The sequence below is a fragment of the Mastomys coucha genome, unplaced genomic scaffold, assembly GCF_008632895.1.
Source record: "Mastomys coucha isolate ucsf_1 unplaced genomic scaffold, UCSF_Mcou_1 pScaffold7, whole genome shotgun sequence".
NCBI lineage: Eukaryota > Metazoa > Chordata > Mammalia > Rodentia > Muridae > Mastomys > Mastomys coucha.
The window spans coordinates 16,920,836-16,947,139 of NW_022196913.1; the positions used below are offsets into that span (position 1 = coordinate 16,920,836).

Sequence of the window (26,304 nt, forward strand, 5' to 3'; positions counted from 1 at the left end):
TGTTTGTTTTATGCTTCGAGTCTTCAGCAAATGAGTATTCATTGCTTGCCCAAGGGCCATTTCTCAGACATCTTTAGAAAGCCATGTTGGCTTGTCTGCATCCCACAGATTAATTATGTAGATGTCAGAAAAGATGTATGAAAGAGGGCCACAGCGACGCTCCTCTAACTCCAAATACAGGATGTCTGTGCCTTCCTGATGTCCTCCCAATGGCAGTTCATAAATCCCCCTTCATCAATCTCTACCTAAAACCCAGCCTCAAAAAACTGATGTCAAGCACCAAATTGTTACAGATTATCTATCACTCTGCCTTCCCTGTTTGCTCTCTGTGTGACAAGGACCCCAAAGAAGAGCAGCAACAGCAGGAATAAGTCTAGAAGAGGAGCCACTGTTCAGCTACTTGGGGTTGGTTTTTATTCTGTGCTGGCTTTTTCTCTCTCTCTGTCTCACTTTCTATTTCTCTGTCTGTCTCTGTCTCTCCCTGTCTGTCTATGTGTGTGTGTTTTTTTCTGTCTGTCTGTCTGTCTGTCTGTCTGTCTCTGTCTCTGTCTGTCTCTGTCTGTCTCTGTCTCTCTGTCTCTGTTTCTCTCTCTCTCTCTCTCTCTCTCTCTCTCTCTCTCTCTCTCTCTATGTGTGTGTGTGTGTGTGTGTGTGTGTGTGTGTACTCTGAGTATAGGACCCAGGCCCTTCCACAGGCCACACAAGCATGCTACCTATAAGGTATGCCCTTGAATCCTGTCTACCTTTTTGGAAGAAGCAGGGAAGGACAGTCATAAATTGATGATATTTAAAGTAAATCTTGAGGCCTAAAAATGGGCTATGTAGGACTGTGACATAAAGTATATATTACAGAACTCTAAGACTGTGGCAAACAGAAACTCTTCTAAACGGAATTATAAACTCACATGGGCTAAGTCTGGAATCAATGGAAACTCCTGGAAGTTGGCTTTTACATTCTGAAAGTCAAAATGTAATCTATGCTTTCACTTCTGAAATGTTTTCCTGGACATGAAAGCAGTGATCACTAGAGTAACAGTAAAAATGAAGAGAAACCAAAGGAATGTTGGGAACCTAAAACTTCTCATAATTCTATCCCAAAAAACCTCCTCTAAACCATGTAAACTACCTGTGTACAAGAGGAAAGACTCTTGTTTTCTTTTTTCTTTTTTTTGGGGGGGTGGGGTGGGGGGAAGGGATGGGAAGAGAGAAGGAGCAAGAGGGTAAGAGTAAGAGAGACAAGAGAGTAAGAGGGTAAGAGAGCAAGGAGGGGCAAGCAGCTCTTTTTATAGTGGGCTGGGCCATCCTGGCTGTTGCCAGGTAACTGTGGGGAGGAGCACACCTAGCTGTTGCCAGGTAACTGTGAGGGTAGAATACCAGGAGCTTGGGGCATTGCCTATATGACTGATGGCCACACACCTTTATCTGCAGGGGACTCAGGGGCCCAGGAGATGTGGCTGAACACCTTCCTTCTCTTAGGGTCACCAGGGTTCGGGCCTGTGCTTGACTGGGGACCAGGCTGTCTGTGCAGAGTTCGCTATTCCACAAGACAAGGCAAATGATTTGCCTCTTGACAAAACCATGCTAACTTATGACATAAGAATTATTGTTTTAAACATTTAGTGAACTTTTGAATCTAGAAGATAGTTAATGAATGTTTAGACTCTAGTCTTAATAGAAACACACGTAAACATTTCTGTTGTAACTCCTTATTCATTTATTGACTTGGATTGATGTCTTAAACATGTTTTGAACTTTTGGAATGTAAGGATGTTTGGAAAACCATGCGATCACTTCTCCTGAGAAAGTATAAGAACTAAGAACGACAATAAGGGAGAGGTCTTTTTTCTTTTATCAATAAAGAGGAAGAGGCTCATTGTTTTGCCAATAGAGGCAGGGTTCCCCTCCCTCCCTTAGGACCTGAAAGACTGGAAGATTTAGAAATTTGGGAAAAAGCATGCTCATGAAAAGGGAAATGTATTAGTAGAAATGCATGTATACTGTATAACCTTTACTTAAACGACATAGAAGGTCTCTGTAACAAGCCAAGAATGTAGACTAGCCAGTTTCAGAAACCTGTTGGCCACAAAGGCTCCCCTTAGTTAGGTCCAAGAACAAAATGCAGGATATGAGCCATCTGGGTGATTCTAGGGAATGGTCAGCCATAAAGTGAATAACATTGACCAGACCACATTCTTGTGCATAATGAGTGTGTAGGACGTTTTCCTTATGACCCTGACTCAAATAGGGGCTGGGTCTCTTTAGAATTTTCCACTGTTCTCTTGTTATGTTTCCTTGGTAACCCCTTCACCCCCCTAGTTTGTGGGCTTTCCCTTTAAATACCCCTTACTCCTCGTGCTCATGGTCGAACCCCTCTGGCCTGCCAGGCTATGAGTTCGACCCAGGTCTGGCCTGAATAAACCTCATATGATTGCAGCAAGGTTGGTCTCTCGTGAGTTATTGGGTGGTCGCGTTATCCCGAGACTTGAGTGAGAGTCTCCCCAGCTATGGGGGTCTTTCAGGACCTTCTGATTACTTTAAATAATAGAAAGATAGAAGCTTTTTTTGTGTCTGAGCAGTAAAGGTTGGAGCTTCTTTTTCAACCAGAATGAGTGAGTTTTTTCTGCTCTGGTGAAGACTCTCATTTTCACTGATATATACATATATACATATACATATATATATACATATATACATATACATGATATATACATATGTATATATACATATATATATACATATATGTATATATGTATATATATGTCACACACATATATGTGTGTATATATATGGTCTAGGATTTTTAAAAATTAAACTAAAACCAATATATAATTTTTTTCCTTTTCCCATCACATATTTAATTTAAGTTGCATGTGTTACCACTTTAGTCATGGTCATAAAAGGTGTGTATGACAACAGATTATGAATAAATGTGTCCCAGAAGTAGAAACAGGCAAAAATTAAAAAAACCAAGATATAGCCATGAAGCACTTTTTCCATATATTCTTACAGAATATCTGTCTACTGGACACAAGAAATTTTTTCTACATATCTTTAATTTTATGCTGTTGGGATCTTTTTAAAAATAAGATTTTATTTGTGTGTGTGTGTGGTTTCAAGGGATTTTCAGCCACCAAGTGTGGGTTCTGAAGAACGAACTTGGTACACTCTTCTACCCACTGAGGCGTCCCTCCAAACCTTACAGCTGGGATCATATCCATACATAAGTAAGGCCTTCTTGTTCCTTCCCAGGTAATTTCATACCTTAGGTTTCCAAACAGAAAGAGAGAAACAATTTGCTCTGCCTCACACAGTTTTCCAAATGATAGATTTATCTCAATCTTCAGTGATTCCCCAGAACTACGCTATATAAGTATACCACAAGCTCTGGAGCCAATCCCCTGTTGATATAAAGATTGCTTTCAATTTTATGCTATTTACAAGTAATTCTACAGTGGATGCTCTTCTCACATTTATACAAATACACCTACAGAACATGTTTCTTAAAGCAGAGTACTTGAGAGCAAAGGATCCATAAGTATCTAAAGTTTTATATGTGGTCAGAGCAGGGTTGGCTGGGCCGTTCTATTAATTGTGCTCTAACCCAGAACACATTATCCAACCTTTTCCCTAATGATAAATATAGTCAAAATTATTTTCTGTCCAACCTAGTCAACATATAAGATTCCTATTTATTATTTTAACTTGTATCTATTGCCATGATGAAAATTCTTTATTTCATTTACTTTTATGTTAGTTGTCACTACTATCTGTTGTCTACTTTTCGATTAGCTATTATTTACTTTTCTTTTGTATATATAAACACCATATTTTAAGGGAACTAATTAGGATTTGACTTTCATAGAAACTTTGGCATATTACCCCCAGTTCTGTGGCTTTTTGATTTTGCAACTATATCATCTATCATACAAATCCTTTATTTTATGACAATGGTTCTCAACCTTCCTAATACTGTGACCTTTTAATGCAGTTCCTCATGTTGTGGTGCCACCAACCATAACATTATTTTCATTGCTACCTCATTTTTTAAATTTTTTATTTTATTTTTTATTAGATGTTTTCTTTATTTACATTGCAAATTTTATCCCCTCCAACCCCCCTCCCCTATCCAATCCTCCCTTTCCCTGCTCACTAACCCAACCACTCCCACTACCCTGTTCTGGCATTCCCCTACACTGGGGCAACAAGCCTTGACAAAACCAAGGGCCTCTCCTCTCATTGATGTCCCACAAGGCCATCCTCTGTTACATATGTGGCTGGAGCCATGGGCCCCTCCATGAGTACTCTTTGGTTGGTGGTTTAGACTCTGGGAGTTCTCGGGGAGCTGGTTGGTTCATATTGCTGTTCCTCCTATGTTGGGAACCATGAGAGACCTGAGATAAACATCCTGCCCCAGCTGAATGAGAGATTTAAGATAAACATCCTGCCCCAGCTGGCTGAGAACCTTGGGATAAACATCCTGCTCTCTGACCACAAGATCCAGCCTGCCTTGAGATAAACATCCTGCTTGGCCCTGAGATAAGAAACATTAAGTGTACCAAAACTTCTGAGAACTTCCCCCCACCCACGACTTCCCCCCCCCAATCCCGGGGTCTTAGCCCCAGAAGATCTTGTAAACTTCCTTCTCCCTCCTTCCTCTCCCCCTCCCCTCCAAGATTTTTGCTGTAAATATGCTCTGCTCAACCAAGTAAATGGTTCTTGACAAGCAATGCTTCCTTGAGTCCTGTTGTCTCTCACCTATTCTTTATTCACAGGTTGTGACTCTTCTCGCTCCCCCAAATAACTTGTCCCACAGGCCAGGTCACTCCTAAGGGGCTGCAAACCCCTTCAGCTCCTTGGGTTCTTTCTCTAGCTCCTCCACTGGGGACTTTGTGCTCAGTCCAATGGATGGCTGTGAGCATCCACTTCTGATTAATCAGGCACTGGTAGAGCCTCTCAGGAGTCAGCTATATCAGGCTCCTGTCAGTAAGCACTTGATGGCATCGACAACAGTGTCTAGGTTGGGTAATTGTATACAGGATGGATCCCTGGTTTGGATAGTCACTGGATGGCCTTTCTTTCAGTTTCTGACCCAAACTTTGTCTCTGTATTTCCTACCATGGGTATTTTGGTCCCCCTTCTAAGAAGGACTGAAGTATCCACATTTTGGTCTTCTTCCTTCTTGAGCTTAATGTGGTCTGTGAATTGTATCTTGGGTATTCTGAACTTCTGGGCTAATATCTACTTATCAGTGAGTGCATACCATGTGTGTTCTTTTGTGATTGGGTTACCTCACTCAGGATGATATTTTCTAGTTCCATCTATTTGCATAAGAACTTCATGAATTCATTGTTTTTAATAGCTGAGTAGTACTACATTGTATAAATGTATCACATTTTCCATATCCATTCCTCTGTTGAAGGACATCTGGGTTCTTTCCAGCTTCTGGTTATTATAAATAAGGCTGCTATGAACATAGTAGAGTATATGTTCTTATTACATGTTGGAGCATCTTCTGGGTATATGCCCAAAAGTAGTATAGCTGGGCCCTCAGGTAGTACTATATCCAATTTCCGGAGGAACCACCAAACATATTTCCAGAGTGGTTGTACCAGTTTGCAATCCCACCAGCAATGAAGGAGTATTCCTCTTTCTCCACATCCTCACCACCATCTGCTGTCACCTGAGTTTTTTATCCTAGCCATTCTGACTGGTGTGAGGTAGAATCTCAGGGTTGTTTTGATTTGCATTTCCCTGATGACTAAGGATGTTGAACATTTCGTTAGGTGCTTCTCAGCCATTTGGTATCCCTCAGTTGAGAATTCTTTGTTTTTTAATAAGGTTGTTTGATTCTCTGGAGTCTAATGCCTTGAGTTCTTTGTACATATTGGATATTAGCCCTCTAACAGATGTAGGACTGGTAAAGATCTTTTCCCAATCTGTTGGTTGCCCTTTTGACCCACTGACAGTGTCCTTTGCCTAACAGAAGCATTGCAATTTTATGAGGTCTCATTTGTAGATACTTGATCATAGAGCATAACCTATTGGTGTTCTGTTCAGGAAAATTTCCCCTGTGCCCACATGCTCAAGGCTCTTCCCCACTTTCTTTTCTATTAGCTTCAGTGTATATGGTTTTATGTGTAGGTCCTTGATCCACTTGGACTTGAGCTTTGTACAAAGAGATAAGAATGGATCGATTTGCATTCTTCTACATGCAGTTGAACCACTACCATTTGTTGAAAATGCTGTCTTTTTTCCACTGGATGGTTTTAGTTCCTTTGTCAAAGATCAAGTGACCATAGGTGTGTGGGTTCATTTCTGGGTCTTGAATTCTATTCCATTGATATACTTGCCTTTCACTGTACCAATAACATGCAGTTTTTTATCACAATTGCTCTGTAGTACAGCTTGAGGTCAGGGATGGTGATTCCCCCAGAAGTTCTTTTATTGTCGAGAATAGTTTTTACTATCATGGGTTTTTTTGTTACTCCATATGAATCTGAAAATTGCTCTAACTCTATGAAGAATTGATTTAGAATTTTGGTGGGGATTGCATTGAATCTGTAGATTGCTTTCAGCAAGATGGCCATTTTTACTATATTAATCCATGAGCATGGGAGATCTTTCCATCTTCTGAGATCTTCGATTTCTTTCTTCAAAGACTTGAAGTACTTGTCATACAGATTCTTCTCTTGCTTAGTTAGAATCACACCAAGATATTTCATATTATTTGTGACTATTGTGAAAGGTGTTGTTTCACTAATTTCTTTCTCAGCCTGTTTATCCTTTGAGTAGAGGAAGGCCACTGATTTGTTTGAGTTAATTTTGTATCCAGCTACTTTGCTGAAGTTGTTTATCAGGTTTAGGAGTTCTCTGGTGGAATTTTTTGGGTCACTTAAGTATACTATCATATCATCAGCAAATAGTGATAATTTGACTCTTTCCTTTCCAATTTGTATCCCTTTCTTCTCCTTTTGTTGTCTAATTGCTCTGGCTAGGACTTAGAGTACTATATTGAATAGGAAAGGAGAGAGTGGACACCCTTGTGTAGTCCCTGATTTTAGTGTTATTACTTCAAGTTTTCTCTCCATTTAGTTTGATGTTCTCTACTGGTTTGCTGTATATTGCTTTTACTATGTTTAGGTATGGGCCTTGAATTCCTGATCTTTCCAAGTCTTTTACCATGAAGGGTTGTTGGATTTTGTCAAATGCCTTCTCAGAATCTAATGAAATGATCATGTGATTTTTCTTTGAGTTTGCTTATATAGTGGATTACATTGATGGATCTCTGTATACGGAACCATCCCTGTATCACTGGGATAAAGCCTATTTGATCAAGATGGTGATTGTTTTGATGTGTTCTTGGATTCGATTCGTGAGTATTTTATTGAGTATTTTTGCATCACTATACATAAGGGAAATTTGTCTGAAGTTCTCTTTCTTTATTGGGTCTTTGTGTGGTTTAGGTATCAGAGTAATTTTGGCTTCATAGAATGAATTGGGTTGTATTCTATTTTGTGGACTAGTTTGAAGAGTATTGGTATTAGGTCTTCTTTGAAAGTCGTATATGATTCTGAACTAAACCCATCTGGTCCTGGGCTTTCTTGGTTGGGAGACTTTTAATGATTGCTGCTATTTCTTTAGGGGTTATGGGACTGTTTAGATCATTTATCGGATCCTGATTTAACTTTGGTACCTGGTATCTGTCTAGAAAATTGTCCATTTCATTCAAATTTTCTAATTTTGTTGAGTATAGGATTTTGTAGTAGGATCCCATGATTTTTTGCATTTCCCCAGGCTCTGTTATATCTCCCTTTTCATTTCTGATGTTGTTGATTTGGATACTGTCTCTGTGCCCACTAGTTAATCTGTCTAAGGGCTTATCTATCTTGTTGATTTTCTCAAAGAACCAACTGCTAGTTTGGTTGACTCTTTGTATAGCTCTTTTTGTGACTACTTGTTTGATTTCAGCCCTGAGTTTGACTATTTCCTGCCTTCTATTCCTCTTGGGTCTATTTGCTTCTTCTTGTTCTAGAGCTTTCAGTTGTGCTGTCAAACTACTACTGTATGCTCTCTCTAGTTTCTTTTTGGAGGCACTCAGAGCAATGAGTTTTCTTCTTAGCACTGCTTTCATAAGTTTGGGTATGTTGTGCTTTCATTTTCATTAAACTCTAAAAATCTTTAATTTCTTTCTTTAGTTATTCCTTAACCAAGTTATCAGTGAGTAGTGTGTTTATTTGTTTCTATTGTTTATTTTGTTATTGAAGACCAGCCTTAGTCTATGGTGATCTGATAGGATGCATGGGATAATTTCAATCTTCTTATATCTGTTGAGGCCTGTTTTGTGACCAATTATATGGTCAATTTTGGAGAAGGTGCCATGAGGTGCTGAGAAGAAGATATAGTCTTCTTTTTTAGGATAAAATGTTCTATAGATATCTGTTAAATCCATTTGTTTCATAACTTCTGTTAGTTTCACTGTGTCTCTGTTTAGTTTCTGTTTCCATAATCAGTCCATTGCTAAGAGTGGATTGTTGAAGTCTTCCACTATTATTGTGCGAGGTGCAATGTGTGCTTTGAACTTTAGCAAAGTTTCTTTTATGAATGTGGGTGCCTTTGCATTTGGAGCATAGAGGTTCAGAATTGAGAGTTCATCTTGGTAGATTTTACCTTTGATGAGTATGAAATGTCCCTCCTTACATTTTTTGATAACTTTAGGTTGAAAGTCAATTTTATTCCATATTAGATTGGCTACTCCAGCTTGTTTCTTGTGACCATTTGCTTGGAAAATTGTTTCCCAGCCTTTTAATCTGAAGTAGTGTCTATCTTTGTCACTGAGGTGGGTTTCCTATATGCAACAAAATGTTGGGTCCTGTTTACCTATCCAGTCTGTTAGTCTATGTCTGTACTGGCTGGTTTTGTGTGTCAACTTGACACAAGCTGTAGTTATCACAGAGAAGGGAGCTTCAGTTGGGGAAGTGCCTCCATGAGATCCAGCTGTGGGGCATTTTCTTAATTGTGATCAAGTGGGTAGGGCCCCTTGTGGGTAGTGCCATCCTTGGGCTGGAAGTCTTGGGTTCTATAAGAAAACAGGCTGAGCAAGCCAGGGGAAGCAAGCCAGTAAGTAACATCTCTCCATGGCCTTTGTGTCAGCTCCTGCTTCCTGACCTGCCTGAGTTCCAGTCCTGACTTCCTCTGGTGATCAACAGCCATGTGAAAGTAAGCTAAATAAACCCTTTCCGCCCCAACTTGCTTCATGGTCATGATATTTGTACAGGAATAGAAACCCTAACTAAGACAATGTCTTTTTATTGGGGAATTCAATCCATTGATGTTAAGAGATATTAAGGAAAAGTTATTGTTGCTTCCTGTTATTTTTATTGTTAGAGGTGGAATTATGTTAATGTGGCTATCTTCTTTTTGGTTTGTTAGAAAAAGATTACTTCTTGCTTTTTCTATGGTGTAGTTTTCCTCCTTTGTGCTTGAGTTTCCTTTTATTATCCTTTGACGGGCTGGATTTGTGGAAAGATATTGTGTAAATTTGATTTTGGCATGGAATATCTTGGTTTCTCCATCTATGGTAATTGAGAGTTTTGCTGTGTATAGTAGCCTGGGCTGTCATTTGTGTTCTCTTAGGGTCTGTATGACACCAACCCAGGATCTTCTGGCTTTCATATTCTCTGGCGAGAAGTCTGGTGTAATGCTGATAGGCCTGCCTTTATATGTTACTTGACCTTTTTCCCTTACTGCTTTTAAAATTCTTTCTTTGTTTAGTGCATTTGGTGTTTTGATTATTATGTGACAGGAGGAATTTCTTTTCTGGTCCAGTCTATTTGGAGTTCTATAGGCTTCTTGTATGTTCATGGGCATCTCTTTTTATAGGTTCGAGAAGTTTTCTTCTATAATTTTGTTGAAGATATTTACTGGCCCTTTAAGTTGGAAGTATTCACTCTCTCCTATACCTATTTGATACCCTCCTGGTTTGAGGCCTGCCTCTCATAGCCACACCTCTCTGCCCATCTCCTGCTATTTGCCACACTTCAAACCTGGTTCCAGTTACATTCGGAAGCTCCACCTCTGCAGAGAAAAAAGGAAGTCGCTGATTGGACTGACATGCTGACATACTTGGAGGTGGGGTTTTCCCCGACTTATTCTACCTGTTGGTGGGAACAAAGATTATTCATTAAAGGTTCAAGATGACTGAGTGACCACAGCTCGTGTTGTCTAATTTTTACCCTCCCATGTGGGTAAGGTACAGTATGGCTAGCCTACCTCCTCCTATCTCTTTCTAACTCCAGATTTCCAGGTAACCCACTGTTTTAACGTTGCTGCTGGACAGCAACACCTATTATCCTTAGGCTTGGTCTTCTCATTGTGTCCTGGATTTCCTGGATGTTTTGAGTTAAGAGCTTTTTGCATTTTGCATTTTCTTTGACTGTAGTGTGAATGTTTTCTATGGTGTCTTCTGCCCCTGAGATTCTCTCTTCTATCTCTTGTATTCTGTTGTTGATGCTTGCATCTATGACTCCTGATCTCTTTCCTAGGTCTTCTGTCTCCAGAGTTGTCTCCCTTTGTGATTTCTTTATTGTTTCTACTTCCATTTTTAGATCCTGGAAGGTTTTATTCAATTCCTTCACCTGTTTGATTGTGTTTTCCTGTAATTCTTTAAGGGATTTTTGTGTTTCCTCTTTAAGGGCTTGTACTTGTTTACTCATGTTCTCCTGTAATACTTTAAGGGATTTTTGTGTTTCCTCTTTAAAGTCTTCTACCTGTTTTCCTGTGTTCTCCTGTATTTCTTTAATGGCGTTATTTATGTCCTTCTTAAAGTCCTCTATCAGCATCATGAGATATGATTTTTAAATCCAAATCTTGTTTTTCTGGTGTATTGGGGTACCCAGGACTTGTTGTTGTAGGAGAACTGGGTTCTGATGATGCCAAATAGCCTTGGTTTCTGTTGGTAAGGTTCTTGAGCTTGCCTTTTGCCATCTGATTATCTCTGGTGTTAGTTGGTCTTGCTGTCTCTGGCATGATCTTGTCCTTCCTCTGGGCCTGTAAGCCTGTGTCAGCGCTCCTGTGTGCAGATGAAGACAGGAAGGACCCTGTCCAGGCGATGGCCTATGTGCTCCTTGCTGGTCCCACCTTAGACAGTCACGGGAGAGAAAATGGTGATCTCACCTCTGAGTCCTGAAGTCAGAGCACTCCCTGGAGACAGTCTCTTCTCATGTAGGAACTGAGCACAGGGGTCTGAGGAACAGCCCTAGCTCCTGGGTGCAGATGGAAGCAGGAAGGACCCTGTCCCAGCTGCTCTGCCACTTTGGTGACCTGTGTGCTCCTGGCTCATCCCACTTTAAACCTCATTGCTACTTCATAACTGTAATTTTGCTACTGTTATGAATAATAATGTAAAACTTTTTTTTATTTTTTTATTTTTTTGGAGCTAGAAGTTTGCCAAAGGGGTCAGAACTCACGGGTTGAGAACCTCTGTTTCATGTCATCTGACTCACTGGTTAGTCACATATTACCATTATTTAATGATGATGTAATAAGATGATGAAGGCAGTGCAGTCAATAGCTGCTCACATCCTTGCTAGCTTTTTGGTTTCCACTCTCTTCCCCAAAACCATGCCTTGAGAGCTTAGACAGGCACTGTACTTTGGCCACCCAGTCCTTTAATGCCTACATCAGAGCATCTCTCAAAGCAGATATTTAATGAATAGTTAACCAGTTCATGAAGTCTGTACAATGATCTGAATATTAGGGTCAAACACTCACATGTTACCATCTTAATCCTTAGGGATGACATAAATAAGATGGAGTCATGGGGTTGGAATGAGGTCATGAGAATGGAGAACTTATCAGAGGGAGTAGTGTCCTTATGGATGCTGGAGAGATACTCACCCCTTCTATAGAATAGAGTCAGAGAACATCTCCATTAAACTGTCTCTCAACACCCCTCTGTAAACACAGAGTGCACGGATGCCTTGAACTTGGACTTTTGCCTCCTCTAAAATAATGGGAAACTGTCCTTGGTTGTCCATAAGCCATCTATCTACCTTACACATTTTGTCACAGCAACTTGCATTGTGTGAGAGCTGCTATTGGCATGGAGACATACCAGACTCTAAGCCCATGTTCCCCCAACACAGATGTCTCTGTTTTACAAGGATGCCTAGGCAGTCCAGAGACCGGGCAAGAAGCTGAGGTGCTTAGAGTGCAGGAAAAAGGGGGAAAGAAACCTGTCCTGGGGTGAGGAATTTAAATAAATATATAGTCAGAACAATCTAGAAGAAATGGGTGTGGAGGTACCTTAACAAAAGACTCAAGAGCAGCAGCAGAAAAGGCAAATGTCAAGAAGCATGAACACACTGATGAGAACACACTTTAAACCTTCATCTTTTGCGGCTTTGGACATCTAGTTTACTTTTCAGTATTACTGATTTGTGTGCAGGAGCAGGGCCTTCACATGGCTATAGTACCTAGAGAGCCGAGAAGAAAGTGTGTCAGACACCTGAACCTGGGGTTACAGGCAACTGTGAGCTGCCCAGTGTGGGCCCGGGGAACCCAACTATGGTCTTCCACACAGACCACACAGAAGGCAGAGAGAGGAGAGGGGGAAGGGAGAGAGAGGGGAGAGAGGAGGGAATGATTCTCTGGGTACAATGAAGACAGTGTTAAATTTTATGTGAAACTGACATTTATATAAAGTATGGGTGCCATGCCTGTGAATATGGAGGGATGAACACAAGAGAAGAACATGGGCTTGACCAATGGGCCATGTATTCATCCTAAAAGTTAAACTTACAAGTAAAATATATCCATGACCCTGAAACTATTTAATGATTCTCTGTTCTTAGTACCTTTCAGCTATTATACTGGCAGAATGTAAATTTTAAGGAATTCTAATTATGTCAATATTAAATAATAGTGCCATCAAATCCTTTCTAAATCAAATGAGCTATAAATAATTAAGGAGGCATGTATAGACATTTAACAATATTCAAACTTTGCAAATATTAATTGGTAATAGACATTCTAGAAGTATAGATCTTGACTGGAGAAAGCACTGGAAAGAGGCAATGTAGAGCAGCTACAAAGCATGACTGGGGTTGGAAGACAGAAAGGAAGAGAAAGGCCAGACCTGGGATGCCATGTTCTAGAAAACATAGAGACCAGTATAAAGTCAACAAAGATCTATGAGGACATGAGGGTAGGCTCCCTGAGGTCTGAGATTAAGATGAGAAGACAGGAGGACCAGAGTTAGAGAGAGTAGCCAGAAAAGTTACAGTATCTCAACATCCTGGAGGTCTCAAGCTCAGTCACCCCTAGGTATCCTTGGTGAATCAGTACCATATATCCCAACATTTTCAGATATCCAACATCCTTACATAACATGATGTCATTTTGCACACAACCTGTGCACACCCTCCCACACACATCACATCATCTCTGGCTCACTTCCATCAAACTAAGTGAACAATTGGTACCCTGTACTGTTCAGAGAATGATGACAAGAAGAGAAATCCAGCCATGGTTAGTTCAGACACCATGTTCTCCTTTTGCTTTCAATCCACAGCCACTTGAAAGTGTGGGTGCCATGCCTGTGAATATGGAGGGATGACTATATTTTCTGGGAAGCAGCTAGGCACAGGATGCTGCAGGTACAGATGTGGGAAGTAGAGTCACTATACTCAGAGAGTGAGCAGAATAAGAGAATTGAAAAGCACCTTCGGTGCAGCAGGAAAGGTAAAGAATCTTTGTTTCTTCCTTTTCTTGATGTGAGAACCAAACCCCACTACCTTCTCAGAATAATCTGACTATATAATCCTCTATCTATCATACCCAGGAGATGTACATAGGGTTTCTTTCTAAGGCATGCTTGAACTACAGGAAAAGATAAAGACAAACACACTGTGTTAACATGGGGTAAGGATGAGTACAGAAAGCTTCCAAAAGAAAAGAGGTGCTGGGCACTGAAGAGGAGGCAAGAAGAGAAGTACCACCCTATGCTAACCGGGATACCGAAATCAAACCCCAGCTGCCCAACAACCTGATGGTAGAATCATTACCACCAGCTCACAGACACCACTCAAAACAACAGGTGCCAGTAGTTATCTGCCTGGTCTGGTGGTAACCCATGGAATTTGGTAGAAGCAGAGGCCTCTACTTTCTTCATTTTCCTAGTCAGGACACTGAGCTTCCTCTGTGTCCAAAGTCACATCGGAGGCAGAGGCTGGGGTCTGGGATGAGAGAGATCTATTGTCTCAGGGGCTGCTGGCCACAGACTAGACTAGGCTTTCTCAATGAAAGGGCCTAATGGAAAAAAAGTAAGAGAGCCATTGTTTTTTAATAAAGTGAATTAATGGCTGTATCTACCCTGCTACCAAAAATCAATGGGAATCTCCACAACGTGTTTATTAAATAAGTTAAATTAATATTGATTGAATGTGACTCTGCCCAATGCACAGTGTGAGGCAGAAAATAAAAGCAATCTTGTACCTATGACAGACAGGAGAGCTTCCCATGTAACCTCTACCCTCTAGCTGAGAGCCATGAAAGGCAGGGGCTCAACCTAGGCTTCAAGCATTGGCCAGTACTAGTAAAATCCCACCTACCCACCACTTTGCCAGAGTGTCTGGTTTGGGACTTTGAGATGGCAGGTGTGGGTTCAGAGGGCTGGAGGAAGCAGTGTGCTCTTTTTCTCATGACAAGATTTCCTTTACCTCCCCAATAATATGCTGGAAGTAAACTGCAAAATATGTAAGATGAGGAACTAAAAACAAGCTAGCTCAGGTCCTAAAAGGATTATGGGAAACTGACCATACAGAAGGCAGAGAGAGGAGAGGGGGAAGGGGGAAAGAGAGAGGGGAGAGAGGAGGGAATGATTCTCTGGGTACAATGAAGATAGTGTTAAATTTTATGTTAAACTGACATTTATATAAAGTTTAAGGCATGGATATATCACCCTGCCCTTACCATCTCCGCCATCTCTCTCTACTGGAACAGGTGCCATTTTAAAATCACATCTCTCACCCTGATCCAATCAAAGAAGCCACAAAACTCATTACAACCAGGAGCTATCTTGTACAAGTCTCAGCATTTAGTAGAATATACTAAAGCTATTCCAATCAATTCTAAAATAATCGAATTAAAATCCTCCCAAATTCTGTGTCGTTACAGAGGGTACATACACCTTGAGAGATTTGTAAGGTAGGCTAAAGTGGGTGCTTGGCTGTAAGGAACCTGAAAGATGAGTTCCCTCAAGTGACTATCATGCCCAAGATTTGTTACTCATGGGAAGGTGACCATGTGACCTGCTGAAGGGACAGGTGAGTCACAAAGAGAAATCAATCGTCATATGGTCTGGATGTCTGTGCGATTTGTGACACACCTTATGACACACCTCTGGCCAGATATCTAGTTTGTCTAAGTCAATCCATGTTACCCCATGTAAACATGTTACACTTTGTGTTAAAAAGACACCAAACTAGGTTAAAAGCACACCAAACTGAAGGTTTTTTTCTCCTGTATCTCTACCCCCTTTTAACAAAATCAATGGTACTGCCATCAATTCCATATTTGCAAGGAAATATACTCTCTAGAATTTTGGTGCCACAATATCTTTGGTATTGTTCAGAGGAGGAATGTGAAAGCCAGTCCCATAAAAGCACCAAATTGCAAGTGCTCAATTTTAATGACATGCCAATGTGCTCACCCAAAGAAAGCATTAAAAATTCTAGCAGGGACAATTATGAATAGATTATCTTACAACTCTATAAATTTTAATGAAGTTTAATTATATTTTAGAGGATTTCCAAATGTTTTGATTACCTATTCTTCATATTAAAATTTCTTTATTCAGAAATTCTTTCCTCTTCCATAATTCAGTCATTAATTAATATCAATATATTAATAGATATTGGGTATCTACTCTACACCAGGCATTAAACCAAATGGCAGAGACACAAAAACCCAGAAAGCTGATAGTCCTGCCTTTGAAACCAACACTGGTTACCACGCAGTAGGCATTGTGACGAGTGAAATCATATAGGTAAGATGCTAACTGTCGTGAAACCAGCTTGCAATAGGGTAAAACTGGACTGACCCAAGTTCTTGGCAGGAGACACAAAGAGATTACTGAAATAGTTCAGGTCAAAACTAAGGAAGACTGTTGTAAAGCTCAGTTGTTAGAGCATGAGACTCTTAATCTCAGAGTTGTGGGTTCAAGCCCCACATTGGAGGTGGCATCCTGCCCCTCTGCTCCATGCTGGTTCCAGAATCGATAGATATGTCAGGCCCCGGGACTGAGGCTTCCCACTGTGGTGCGAAAACACTGGCGACTGGCCCCTGAGATCAAACATGGACGATGCAGCTCGGAAGTTCAAAAGAATTGAAACTGAAAGCTCAGCCTGCTTCTCCATTTGAAGTTTGTTTTGTATACAGACTAGTGTGCTTTTCTCTCTGCTATCATGCCTATGCTAAAGCCAAGAATTGTTTTGGTTTCCATGCTGTCTGTTGCCATATAAACCCAGTTCTCCATAGTAAAGAGTCATCACATCTCATCTCATCTCCATACAGCTACCTGGCGTCCTTGTCTTTCTTTCTCTCTTACCCGCTTGTGTTCACAGGTACTCAATTATCTCCAGCCGAAGAAGCACCCAACAGAAGTGAGGGTCCGACGGCCAGACCCCCACAATTGGACACCAATTTCCAGGTCTGTGATCACGTCAGTCTCCTCAGATGTCTCCCAGCGATGTCTCCGGTGAAAGCTTTCCTCCTTCTTCTACCCCTGGTTTCTTCCTCTCTCTCAGAAGTCCCAACTTCCACTTCCTGCCCAGCTAACTGACCATCAGATATTTATTAAAGCTAATCAATAACTGCCTTAAGTAGGTAAGGAAGGAGAGAGACACACTTTCACACAGGGTACCCAACAGAAGATCTATGTTCAGCCAGTGCCAATGGGAATGTGCTATAAAGCACCTCAAGTGTTGCTTAAAATAAAATATACCTAGATGTTGGCAAATCCGGTCATATAAACACCACAGAAGGACACAGTGAGAATCCCTGACAAGCCAGAGATGAAAGAAAATGGATTCTATAATACTAACCTGAGAATCAAGAAGGAAATAAGTGATGCTGGTTATTATAGGATCCCTGCAAAAGCTCCCTCCCTTAACCAAGACAGGAATACTTCTGCGGGGAGTGACCTTCCTCTCTTAGAGAAGGGATTATGCAGAAAGCATCATTGGCTTTAGGTTAACTTCATTAAAAATTAAAAGTCCTGACTAAAAAGCATGCTGTAAAATTGAGCATGCTGTAAAATTGCAGCTCTTACAAGATCTTTTCAAAATTGCCATAAGAAACTCAGCCATGGGCCTTACCCAGCAACTCATACAGAGAATTCAGGATGGATTTCCAAGACTCCCCGGCTTCTCGTCCTGCGACGTCTGCAAAGTGGGCTGCACTGCTGTAGACATGCAGGCGGTCGATGCACTCCAGAACCAGGTTGATCATTCCCTGGAAGAGGAGGGTAAAAAAGAAATCACCATCGGAAATTACTTCTGAGTCAGGCATGGGAGCTCACAATCCCAGTACTCAGGAGGCAGAGGCAGGGGCATAACTACAAGCTCAAGGATGGTCTGGGTTTGAAAGTAATATTCTGTCTCAAAGAAAAGAAATTAATTATGCTCAGGCCAAAAGGGGAATAAAAGAGGACAGCTTGATTTTTTTGAGAGAAGTCTAGCTTAACATCATCAGTTCATTGTAAAGAAAACTAAGATCATTTAATCAAAGGATAAGAAGAATCACGTTTGCCCAAGAAATTAAGTATTCTTCAGATAACTTGGGATTTCAATCTTGGTTTCTATTCTCAAAGAGAAGTGAATGAAAGTTGTATAAGTATGTTCTCACTGATATGGTTTCGCAGAGGTTGGTATGAACAGGTCGTGAGTGGTATCCTACTACTAGTGATTCATCCTTGTTTTTAATAAGCATTATTATAACTATTAAATTAAAGACATATTAAGTGAAAGAAAACCACTGAAAAGAAATTTTAAAGCACGTAAAAAATTGACTTGTGAGGTTCTGCAGGAGACAACCTACATCTGAAATGGCACCTTCATTGTTATTGCAGGGTTGAAGCTTTCATACGGAGGCAGGATTGCAAAAGCCAAATCTACGAAATATACAGTAGTCAAATTCACTCACTGGGCAGAATTTTGGCAGCTTCCATGGGCCTGAGAACACACTTATGTCCATTCTGGATAGTCTTATGTAACAAAATGACAAAGGGAAAAATTCTATATCCACAGTAGACTAAAATTATTCAAATTCATATTTTAAATTGTCATAGCCTAATATTTGGGTTGAATTCCCTCCAGATATAATATAACTGTTGTACAGCAATCAGTCCAATGTTCTAGCATACATGAAGACAAGAACTCCTTACAACTAAGTCCTCTTGTTCTTAGCATTGGCTTGTGTTGACATTCCCATGATTTTTGTGCCTTTATGATCACAGAGCATTTTTTTCACAAAGAGAATTAGTTGCAAAATGTAGTGTCAGTTGAGAAAGAACCAGAAAAAAAATAGCTTTAAAAGTACAACATAGATTTTGGGATTACTGAAATTCAACAACATCCTCTACATGTTTCCCTGAGATGCTTATAAAGCTGCTTCTTTCTTGTAAGGAAGAATGTGAGAGAAAGAGAGAGAGAATGAGAAAAGAAAAGAAAAAGAGAGAGAAGGAAAGAGAGAAAAGAAAGAAAGAATTGTTTTAATCAGATCCATATACATGTCTGAGGGTATGCGATATGCATGTGAGTGTAGTTCTTTCAGAGGCCACAAGGGGGTGCCTTATTCCTTAGAGCTAGAGTTACGGGCAGTAAGCCTCCTGATATGCATGCTGGGAACCAAACTCAGCTTCTATGTGAGAGAGGCACACGCTTTTAACCTCTGAGCTGTATCTCCAGCCCAAGTTAATTCTTTCTTTAAAAAAAAATAAATCAATCCTATGTTGGGAACCCTTAGAATGGAAATCCTGCTGAGTCCTTGGCTCTATCATCCCCAACACCCCTGACTTAAGGGCTTGAAACCTCTCGTGATAATACTGACACCATCTCGGGACATGAGGCTGTCAAACTGGTGTACATGAGTTTTTCAAAGCCGCGGGACATTTGGTAAAATAAATCATATACACAAAGACACCCAAGAGATTGGAGGCAGCTCCGTGAACACCTGGGTTTGTCTCCAGCACCACAAAAAAGTAATAATATGCAAAAGGAAAGGGTGAGGTACTTTGTTCATGCAGCCCAAGAGCTTTAGTGGTCATTTCCCTTGTTGCTTTTATTCCAACAATAAAAGAGCTCTCATGCCCTAAGATTTTGTATGTGTGTGTGTGTGTCTGTGTGTATCTGTGTATCTCTGTGTGTCTGTGTATGTATGTGTATATCTGTGTGTGTATCTGTATGTGTATATATGTGTCTGTGTGTATATGTGTCTGTGTGTCTGTGTGTCTATGTGTGTGTGTGTCTGTGTATGTATGTGTGTGTCTGTGTGTATATGTGTCTGTGTGTGTATACGTGTCTGTGTGTGTCTGTGTGTATGTGTATGTCTTGTGCGTCTGTGTTTGTATGTGTGTCTGTGTGTGTCTCTGTGTGTGTATGTCTGTGTATGTGTGTTCTGTATTTATGAAGCCAGTTCTATATTTATGAAGCCCATATAAAACAGTTGGATCAAAGTGCATTCCTCTGCTCAGCTTATTGGGGCTGTGTTTTCAAAGAGGCACCTTCAAATAATATGCTGTAAACTCAAAACCATTAAAGTAAAATCTAAGACAACCACAAAACAGATGCCATTAAGTAACATGGCACTACTTCTACTGGAGTCCACCCAGCAATGCTCTTACTGCAGTGATAAAAATGGCCCAGCGGGAGCTGATGGTAAAGTAAGTGTCCCTTGCCAGGGGAGTGACACACAAGTAAAAATAATGACCATGTTTCTCCCAAGCTTGTCCAGTAACACCCTTGTTACTCTCAACTGGGATGCATAAAGATGTGGAATGGACAGATAATTTTCTTCTGTGCAAAATCATTTTTCCCAAGGGGACAACGGAGAAGGAACAGGTGTGATCTCACCTCTTCCTGGAAGAGATTCTGCCTGTTCTTCAGGGCTCGCAGCCTGTTCTGCTTGTCTTCATGTTCCAGGTGCTCATCTGGGGGGTGGAAGTAGCCGATGAGGTCCTGCAAACTCAGGCTCACAGACTCGATGGGCAAGTCAATGGTGGGCAGCTTTACTTTCTTGCTCAGAGCATCCAGGCCCCTGAATCATAGCAAATACTTCTCTAGGTTAGTCATCCACAGTTTCGGTTCAATGTATTATTTCAATTGGCAGGTGATTTCATTTTGACACCCTCTCTAAAGAAGGCACAATCAAAGGAATGTGTAAGGCATCCTTTTTACCAGCCATAATGGCCATATTCACAATAGAAGTGTGTAACATAGCATCTAAGTATCACGGTGTATCCCAGAGAGCAGCATCCAGAGACATACCTCTATAACACACCCTGTTGAGCCAATGGAGAAATGGTCCAAATGCAAAGCTGACTGATAGCACTTCATGGTGCTAGGTACCTGTGATGGTTTGTATATGCTTGGCCCAGAAAGTGACACTATTGGTAGGTGTGGTCTTGTTGGATTAGGTGCCTCACTGAGGGCATGGGATTTAAAACTCTACTCCTAGCTGCCTGAAAGTCAGTGTTCGGCTAGCAGCCTTCAGGTGAAGATGTAGAACTCTCAGCTCCTCCTGCACCATGCCTGCCTGGATGCTGCCATGTTCCTGCCTTGATGATAATGGCTGAACCTCAGAACCTGTAAGGCAGCCCCAACTGAATTTTGTCCTTTATAAAAGTTGCCTTGGTTATGGTGTTTGTGCACAGCAGTAAAATCCTAATTAAAACAGTACCTTAAGATATAAGGACACATCTTCCTGCTTCAAGCCCTGACATTTGCTTGTTTGAGGTTGGATTTTGGTAAGAGATTGTTACAGGTTTTACTGTTATCAACACTAGCTACTACTCTAACAGTTTAAAAAAACTTGTCTTTATGAGAGCTGGAGAGATGTCTGGATAGTTAAAAATGTTTACTAGGTTCTATGATAGCATCAGTATCAGGCAGCTTACAACCACCTGTAACTCCAAAGCCTCGGGGTCCAGTTCTCTCTCCTGGACTCTGTGAGCACATGCTCTTCCATACACAAACCCCAACATATGCACCTAGCTGTTTTAAATTAAAACTAAATCTTTGCAAAAGTTACACTCATGAACTCATCGATGAGATTGTTTACATAGGATTCTATCATGGACAGAAGAGGGTCTCAAAGAGGCCTGATCCCTACATGTTTTAAAATTATTAATGAAAATTAGCTTAGATTTGTATTTTATAACAGTCAAATTTTTATTTTTAAATGTATCGTCATTCATATAAAGACTGGTAGTGATATTGGAATAGCCGAGTTCAGCTTTTCAATCAGAAGAAATAATAAAACTATAATTATCCTTGGGTATTTCTCTGAAATTTCCTGGCACCTGTGCCACCTTACAGGTATTAGAGGGAGCCCTGAGTGGTTGAAGTCCTGAGGGTATGTAAATTGTTGGTATGAGCAAAGCCATGTCCAGGACTCCATGTCTTCAGCCCCATGGGAATGGCAAAGCCTTTCCCGGGCAAGCCTCAGAGGGAAGGCAGGGCTCTTCTCAGGGGAAGTCTGAGTGTGGGCCATTATGGAGGATTGATCATGGTAACAGAGATGAATAGTTACAGCTTTCTCCTCCTGGATGTTTACAGTCTGAAACTGCCTGCCTGCAGAGACCCTCACCCCATGCTACACCTAATAAATCAGCTGCAGTTCTAGTTTTCAGTAGCAGATCTCACCTTTACTGTGTGTGTGTCTGTGTGTGTGTGTCTGTGTGTGTGTGTGTGTGTGTGTGTCTGTGACTGTATGTTTGTCTGTGTATGTGTCTGTCTGTCTGTCTGTCTATGTGTCTACCATTTCTGATGCCCCAGCCAGAGTTTCAGAACCCAAGCTTTATGGGTTATGATACCAACTAAATCCTACCAGCCCTTAGTTTTATCCCCTCCACTTGGTTTTCAGATTAATATGAGCAATTAGTATTGTATAGAATGGTACAACCATATAAGTAATGCCAAACAGAAATTCATATTTTAAATACAATGTGAAGCTGGTTCCCACCTCTTCTCTAAGACTTACTCAATCTGATGAAATTCAAGTTTTAAATGAGGCAGACAGTGAAATAAGTATTACATAATATATAAGGGTGAAATCTGTGTTCATTTTTAGATATATCTGTACACATTCATGCTTATATACATGTACAGTGGGACAGTTAATAAAACAAAATATTGAAATTAACTTTAATATAATCTTGGGTTGGAAAGGTCTTTTGAATGTTGGGACACAAAAAGGAAAGATTGATTAAAGCAGTTACTATGAAAAATAATTTAGAATTATTTTTTTCCAAACTACTAACTTGGGAAAGATATAACTACACAGGAAATTAATGTCTCTTATGTGAAGGGTTAGGTTTTTTCATTAATTAATTAATTTGCTTACTTTATGTACTGATATTCACTCTGTCCTCCTCCTAGTCCCCTCCACAGCTCCTCCCTTTTTTTCTCTGGGGCCTGCCCCTTCTCAGAGCTAAAGGGTTGTTAATATTCTAGTAAGAATGCTAATACATAATAGTGTAACTAAACATAATCACAAGACATATCTATTCACATAATTTGCATTTTTAAAAATGTTAAATAATAATATGCACATGCTTTTAAAGTTTTAAACTACATTTAGCCATATACACATATGCACCTCAATTTGTCTATTTATAGAAAAAAATTTCTTCTATCCGGTCTGCAAACTTGAACAGAGAGGCTGTCTTCCATCCAGTCTATGTTGTATATTACCATGCTGTTGCCAGAAAACAGTGTGGCCATAGGTTGATTAGTTTCATGTATAAGCAACTGTTTCAATTATTAAGTAGAAAAATAACTGCTCATTTCAAGAATCACAGTATGGGGGGGCGGCTGGAGAGATGACTCAGGGGTTAAGGATCACACTGCTTTTAATGTTGCTCAGAATTCAAGTATCTAGATGTCATTATCCTCACTATAACAGAATAAAAAAAATTCCAGCAAAATAATGATAAAATCATCATGACCTATAGCTGCCTATCACAAATTCACATTCTCTAAGCTGCAGGTTTAATTCTATTCTGTGAGCCTAGCAAAGCATATATTTATAAGGAGAGTGTATTTTAGAATGACCTGTTTACAAATCCATGAAGAAAGACAAAAATAAAGTATCAAGCAACTATCACTATGCAGATTACCTTATGAACCTATTAAAGAGAAACACTGTGCTCCGGATGACGCGGGCAGTGCGGGACTCCTCATGCTGCGATCTGGATAAGTTCAAGCCATCGTCCATGTGGCCTTCGTGGTGCATAATAGCCTGCATGGGTATGGCAACAGTGTCATTTTCCCAACAAGGCAGATTGAAGAAGATACGCTCTTGCTCTGGGTGGAGGCATGCCCTGTAACCTCAGGCACCCAGAGGATAGAGACAGGAACATTGTAGAAATGGCTCGAGCCTAACCTAGGCAACTTAGTGAGAATCAGTTTCAAACTAAAATACTAGTGAGAGGCAGGGGGATAGCTCAGTGGTGGAGTGGTTGCCTAGTATTGGAAAGGCCTAGGTTTGGTCCCAGACACTCCTCCCTGACAAGCAAAACAAAACTCAAAAAGTTGAGCCAGGAGGAAGGGAACTGGAAGGAATTAGAATCAGAGGAGTGAAGAGTAAATCAAGAAACATAAATCATTTTTAAAAGTTGAGCCATAAAAATAAATAAAATCAAAATCAGGCAAAGGAAACCATTGTGTTCAGAGTAAACAACAGACAAAGCAGCCATGTAATATACTGATTACGTTATTGTCTTAAAGATGCTTCAATAAATAAGTTGAGTTGAAACAATAGTAAATCATTGCCCCATATCTGCATTCAATGATTTATCCACAGCCTGACAAACTAGAAACCAACACAGAAGCCAGCACTACACATTGCATTCCATTGCTATGCAATATCACCAGTTGAACTGTGACTGGACACTAAGTATTCACCACTGACTCTGAGGTATCTAAACTATGATACACACCGCATAAACACACACATAAATACACATATAAACACATATGCTCACATATACACACAAATACGCACATATTCACTCACATGCACTCACACATGTACACACACACATATACACCTCACTTAAACACACACATGAATACATCCACTCATACACATGCACACTGCATAAGCACACACATTTACACACACTCACACTTATACACATATAAACATGCACACACATATACTCACACATGCACACACACATATACACCCCACTTAAACACACACATAAATACATACACTCATATACATGCATACTGCATAAGCACACACACAAATACACTCACATACATACATACTGCATAAGCACACACATAAATACATACACTCACATACATACATACTGCATAAGCACACACATAAATACATACACTCACATATACATACATAAGCACATACACATACACACTCATATCCTTCATTAATTTTTATATTTTGAATATCCCATGAAAGCGCAGCAGTGAGAGGTAACTGCACATCTCCTCAGCATACAGATCAATGGATTTTTCCAGAGTGGTCATACACCTGTGCACCAACACGTACATCACAAAAGTGAATACTAGAACGGCTTCGAATCTCCCCAGGGCTTCCTCTCTGTTCTGTCTGTCACTGCCTTCGCCACCCTCCAGACTTTCGATGGCTCCAGTCAGCCCGCTGGAGAATGTCTGTGAGGAACCATGTTGTGCATCTTCAACTTCCTTCATTCAGCACTCACAGTGAGGTAACTCAGTACCATGAATCAATTGTATGAACCAAAAATTTATTACCGGAACTAAAATTATCAAATATCTTGAGTTAAGAGGTACCCCTGAAGCAAAAATTGATGAGACACAGATCAGTGTTCAATGCAAGATGCTTCTCCTGCTTGCCTTTATTAAAAGAAAAAAAAAGAAAAACCTATGACAATGTATAAAGTCTCTAAGAAGTGCACCTCCTGGAGTAGAAAAGTGGAGCTGATGGGGATACAAGATGAACTTAATGAAATAGAAGCAAGGCCCAAGAAAGGGAAGAGCAGATTCAAAACTTGATTCTCTTGAGAAGAGAGATAAACAGACTTCTCACAAACTTGGCTGAAAATAAAACAGAAAGAAAAACACAGAATATAGGAACTCAGTTATGATAATAGAGTACTGTGTGAATCTCAATGGCAAAACAGCAAAAGTCCGGGCTAACACAGAGGAGTAATCAACAGAGGTAGCCATGGTGACACATCCCTACTATCCCAGCAGTTGAGGCAGGAGGATTGCTGGAACCCAGGAGTTCAAAGCTAGCCTGGGAAACAAAACAAGACTCTATATCAAAACCAATAGTAAGCCCCAATATTCTAAAGGAGTTCCATTCAATTATGCATAAAATTATTTATTAGCTAATAATTAATATTTATTTAATTAATAATGGACTTAAAGTAATCAATTTTCAGAAAACACCGGAAGGGTCATTCAGGCTCACTAGTTAGAAGGCCTTAGGACTGGGTGGTTGCGTATATGAATGCTCATACAGTTTCAAAGAGCAGACATCCCAGACTGTGGGCTGGCAAACCATGTCCTGTCATCTGTCTTTGTAAGTCTGGGAGAGGTCATTCCTCTTTCACGTGGCTGAAGAGGGACCAATGAAGAGTGATGCTTTAGCACATGTGGAAATTCATAAACATGCAAATTATATGAAATGAAAACTTAACTACTCATAAAGAGAATTTAATTTTCCTCATGAATACATGTAATAATCCTGAATAAAATGAGTTAATTAAATCTAGTAGGATTTTACTGGAATAATGGGCTATGGTCAAGTAGGGTTTAATTATATGGACATAAGGATTCTTCAGTAATTAGATGTCTGGTACCTTAATTATATGAGCAAATTAAAGGAAGCCAAAACATGTTTTGTTTTGTTTTGTTTTTATCAGCTTTAACTGATAAAACTCAGAAATTACTGCTAGGTTTAAAAAAAACTACAAAAAAGTGATAAAATGAGACTTGGAAATAAAAATTATCTCAATTGTTTTAAGGATGCAGAAACCTATATACATCTACAAAATAAGAGTGAAAATTC

At 40.2% G+C, this 26,304-nt stretch overlaps 1 protein-coding gene across 7 annotated transcripts in view; it reads right to left on the bottom strand.

The window, feature by feature from the left end:
• Window positions 1–26,304, bottom strand: part of Ryr2 (ryanodine receptor 2) — a 600,588-nt gene that overhangs the window by 268,345 nt on the left and 305,939 nt on the right. For all 7 annotated transcript variants that reach the window (XM_031357976.1, XM_031357968.1, XM_031357974.1 and 4 more), the window contains 3 exons: window positions 23,396–23,517; window positions 20,130–20,313; window positions 17,376–17,511 (listed from right to left, as the gene is read on the bottom strand). In XM_031357976.1, coding sequence (XP_031213836.1) covers window positions 17,376–17,511; window positions 20,130–20,313; window positions 23,396–23,517 — 442 coding nt within the window. The remainder of the gene's footprint in view (window positions 1–17,375; window positions 17,512–20,129; window positions 20,314–23,395; window positions 23,518–26,304) is intronic.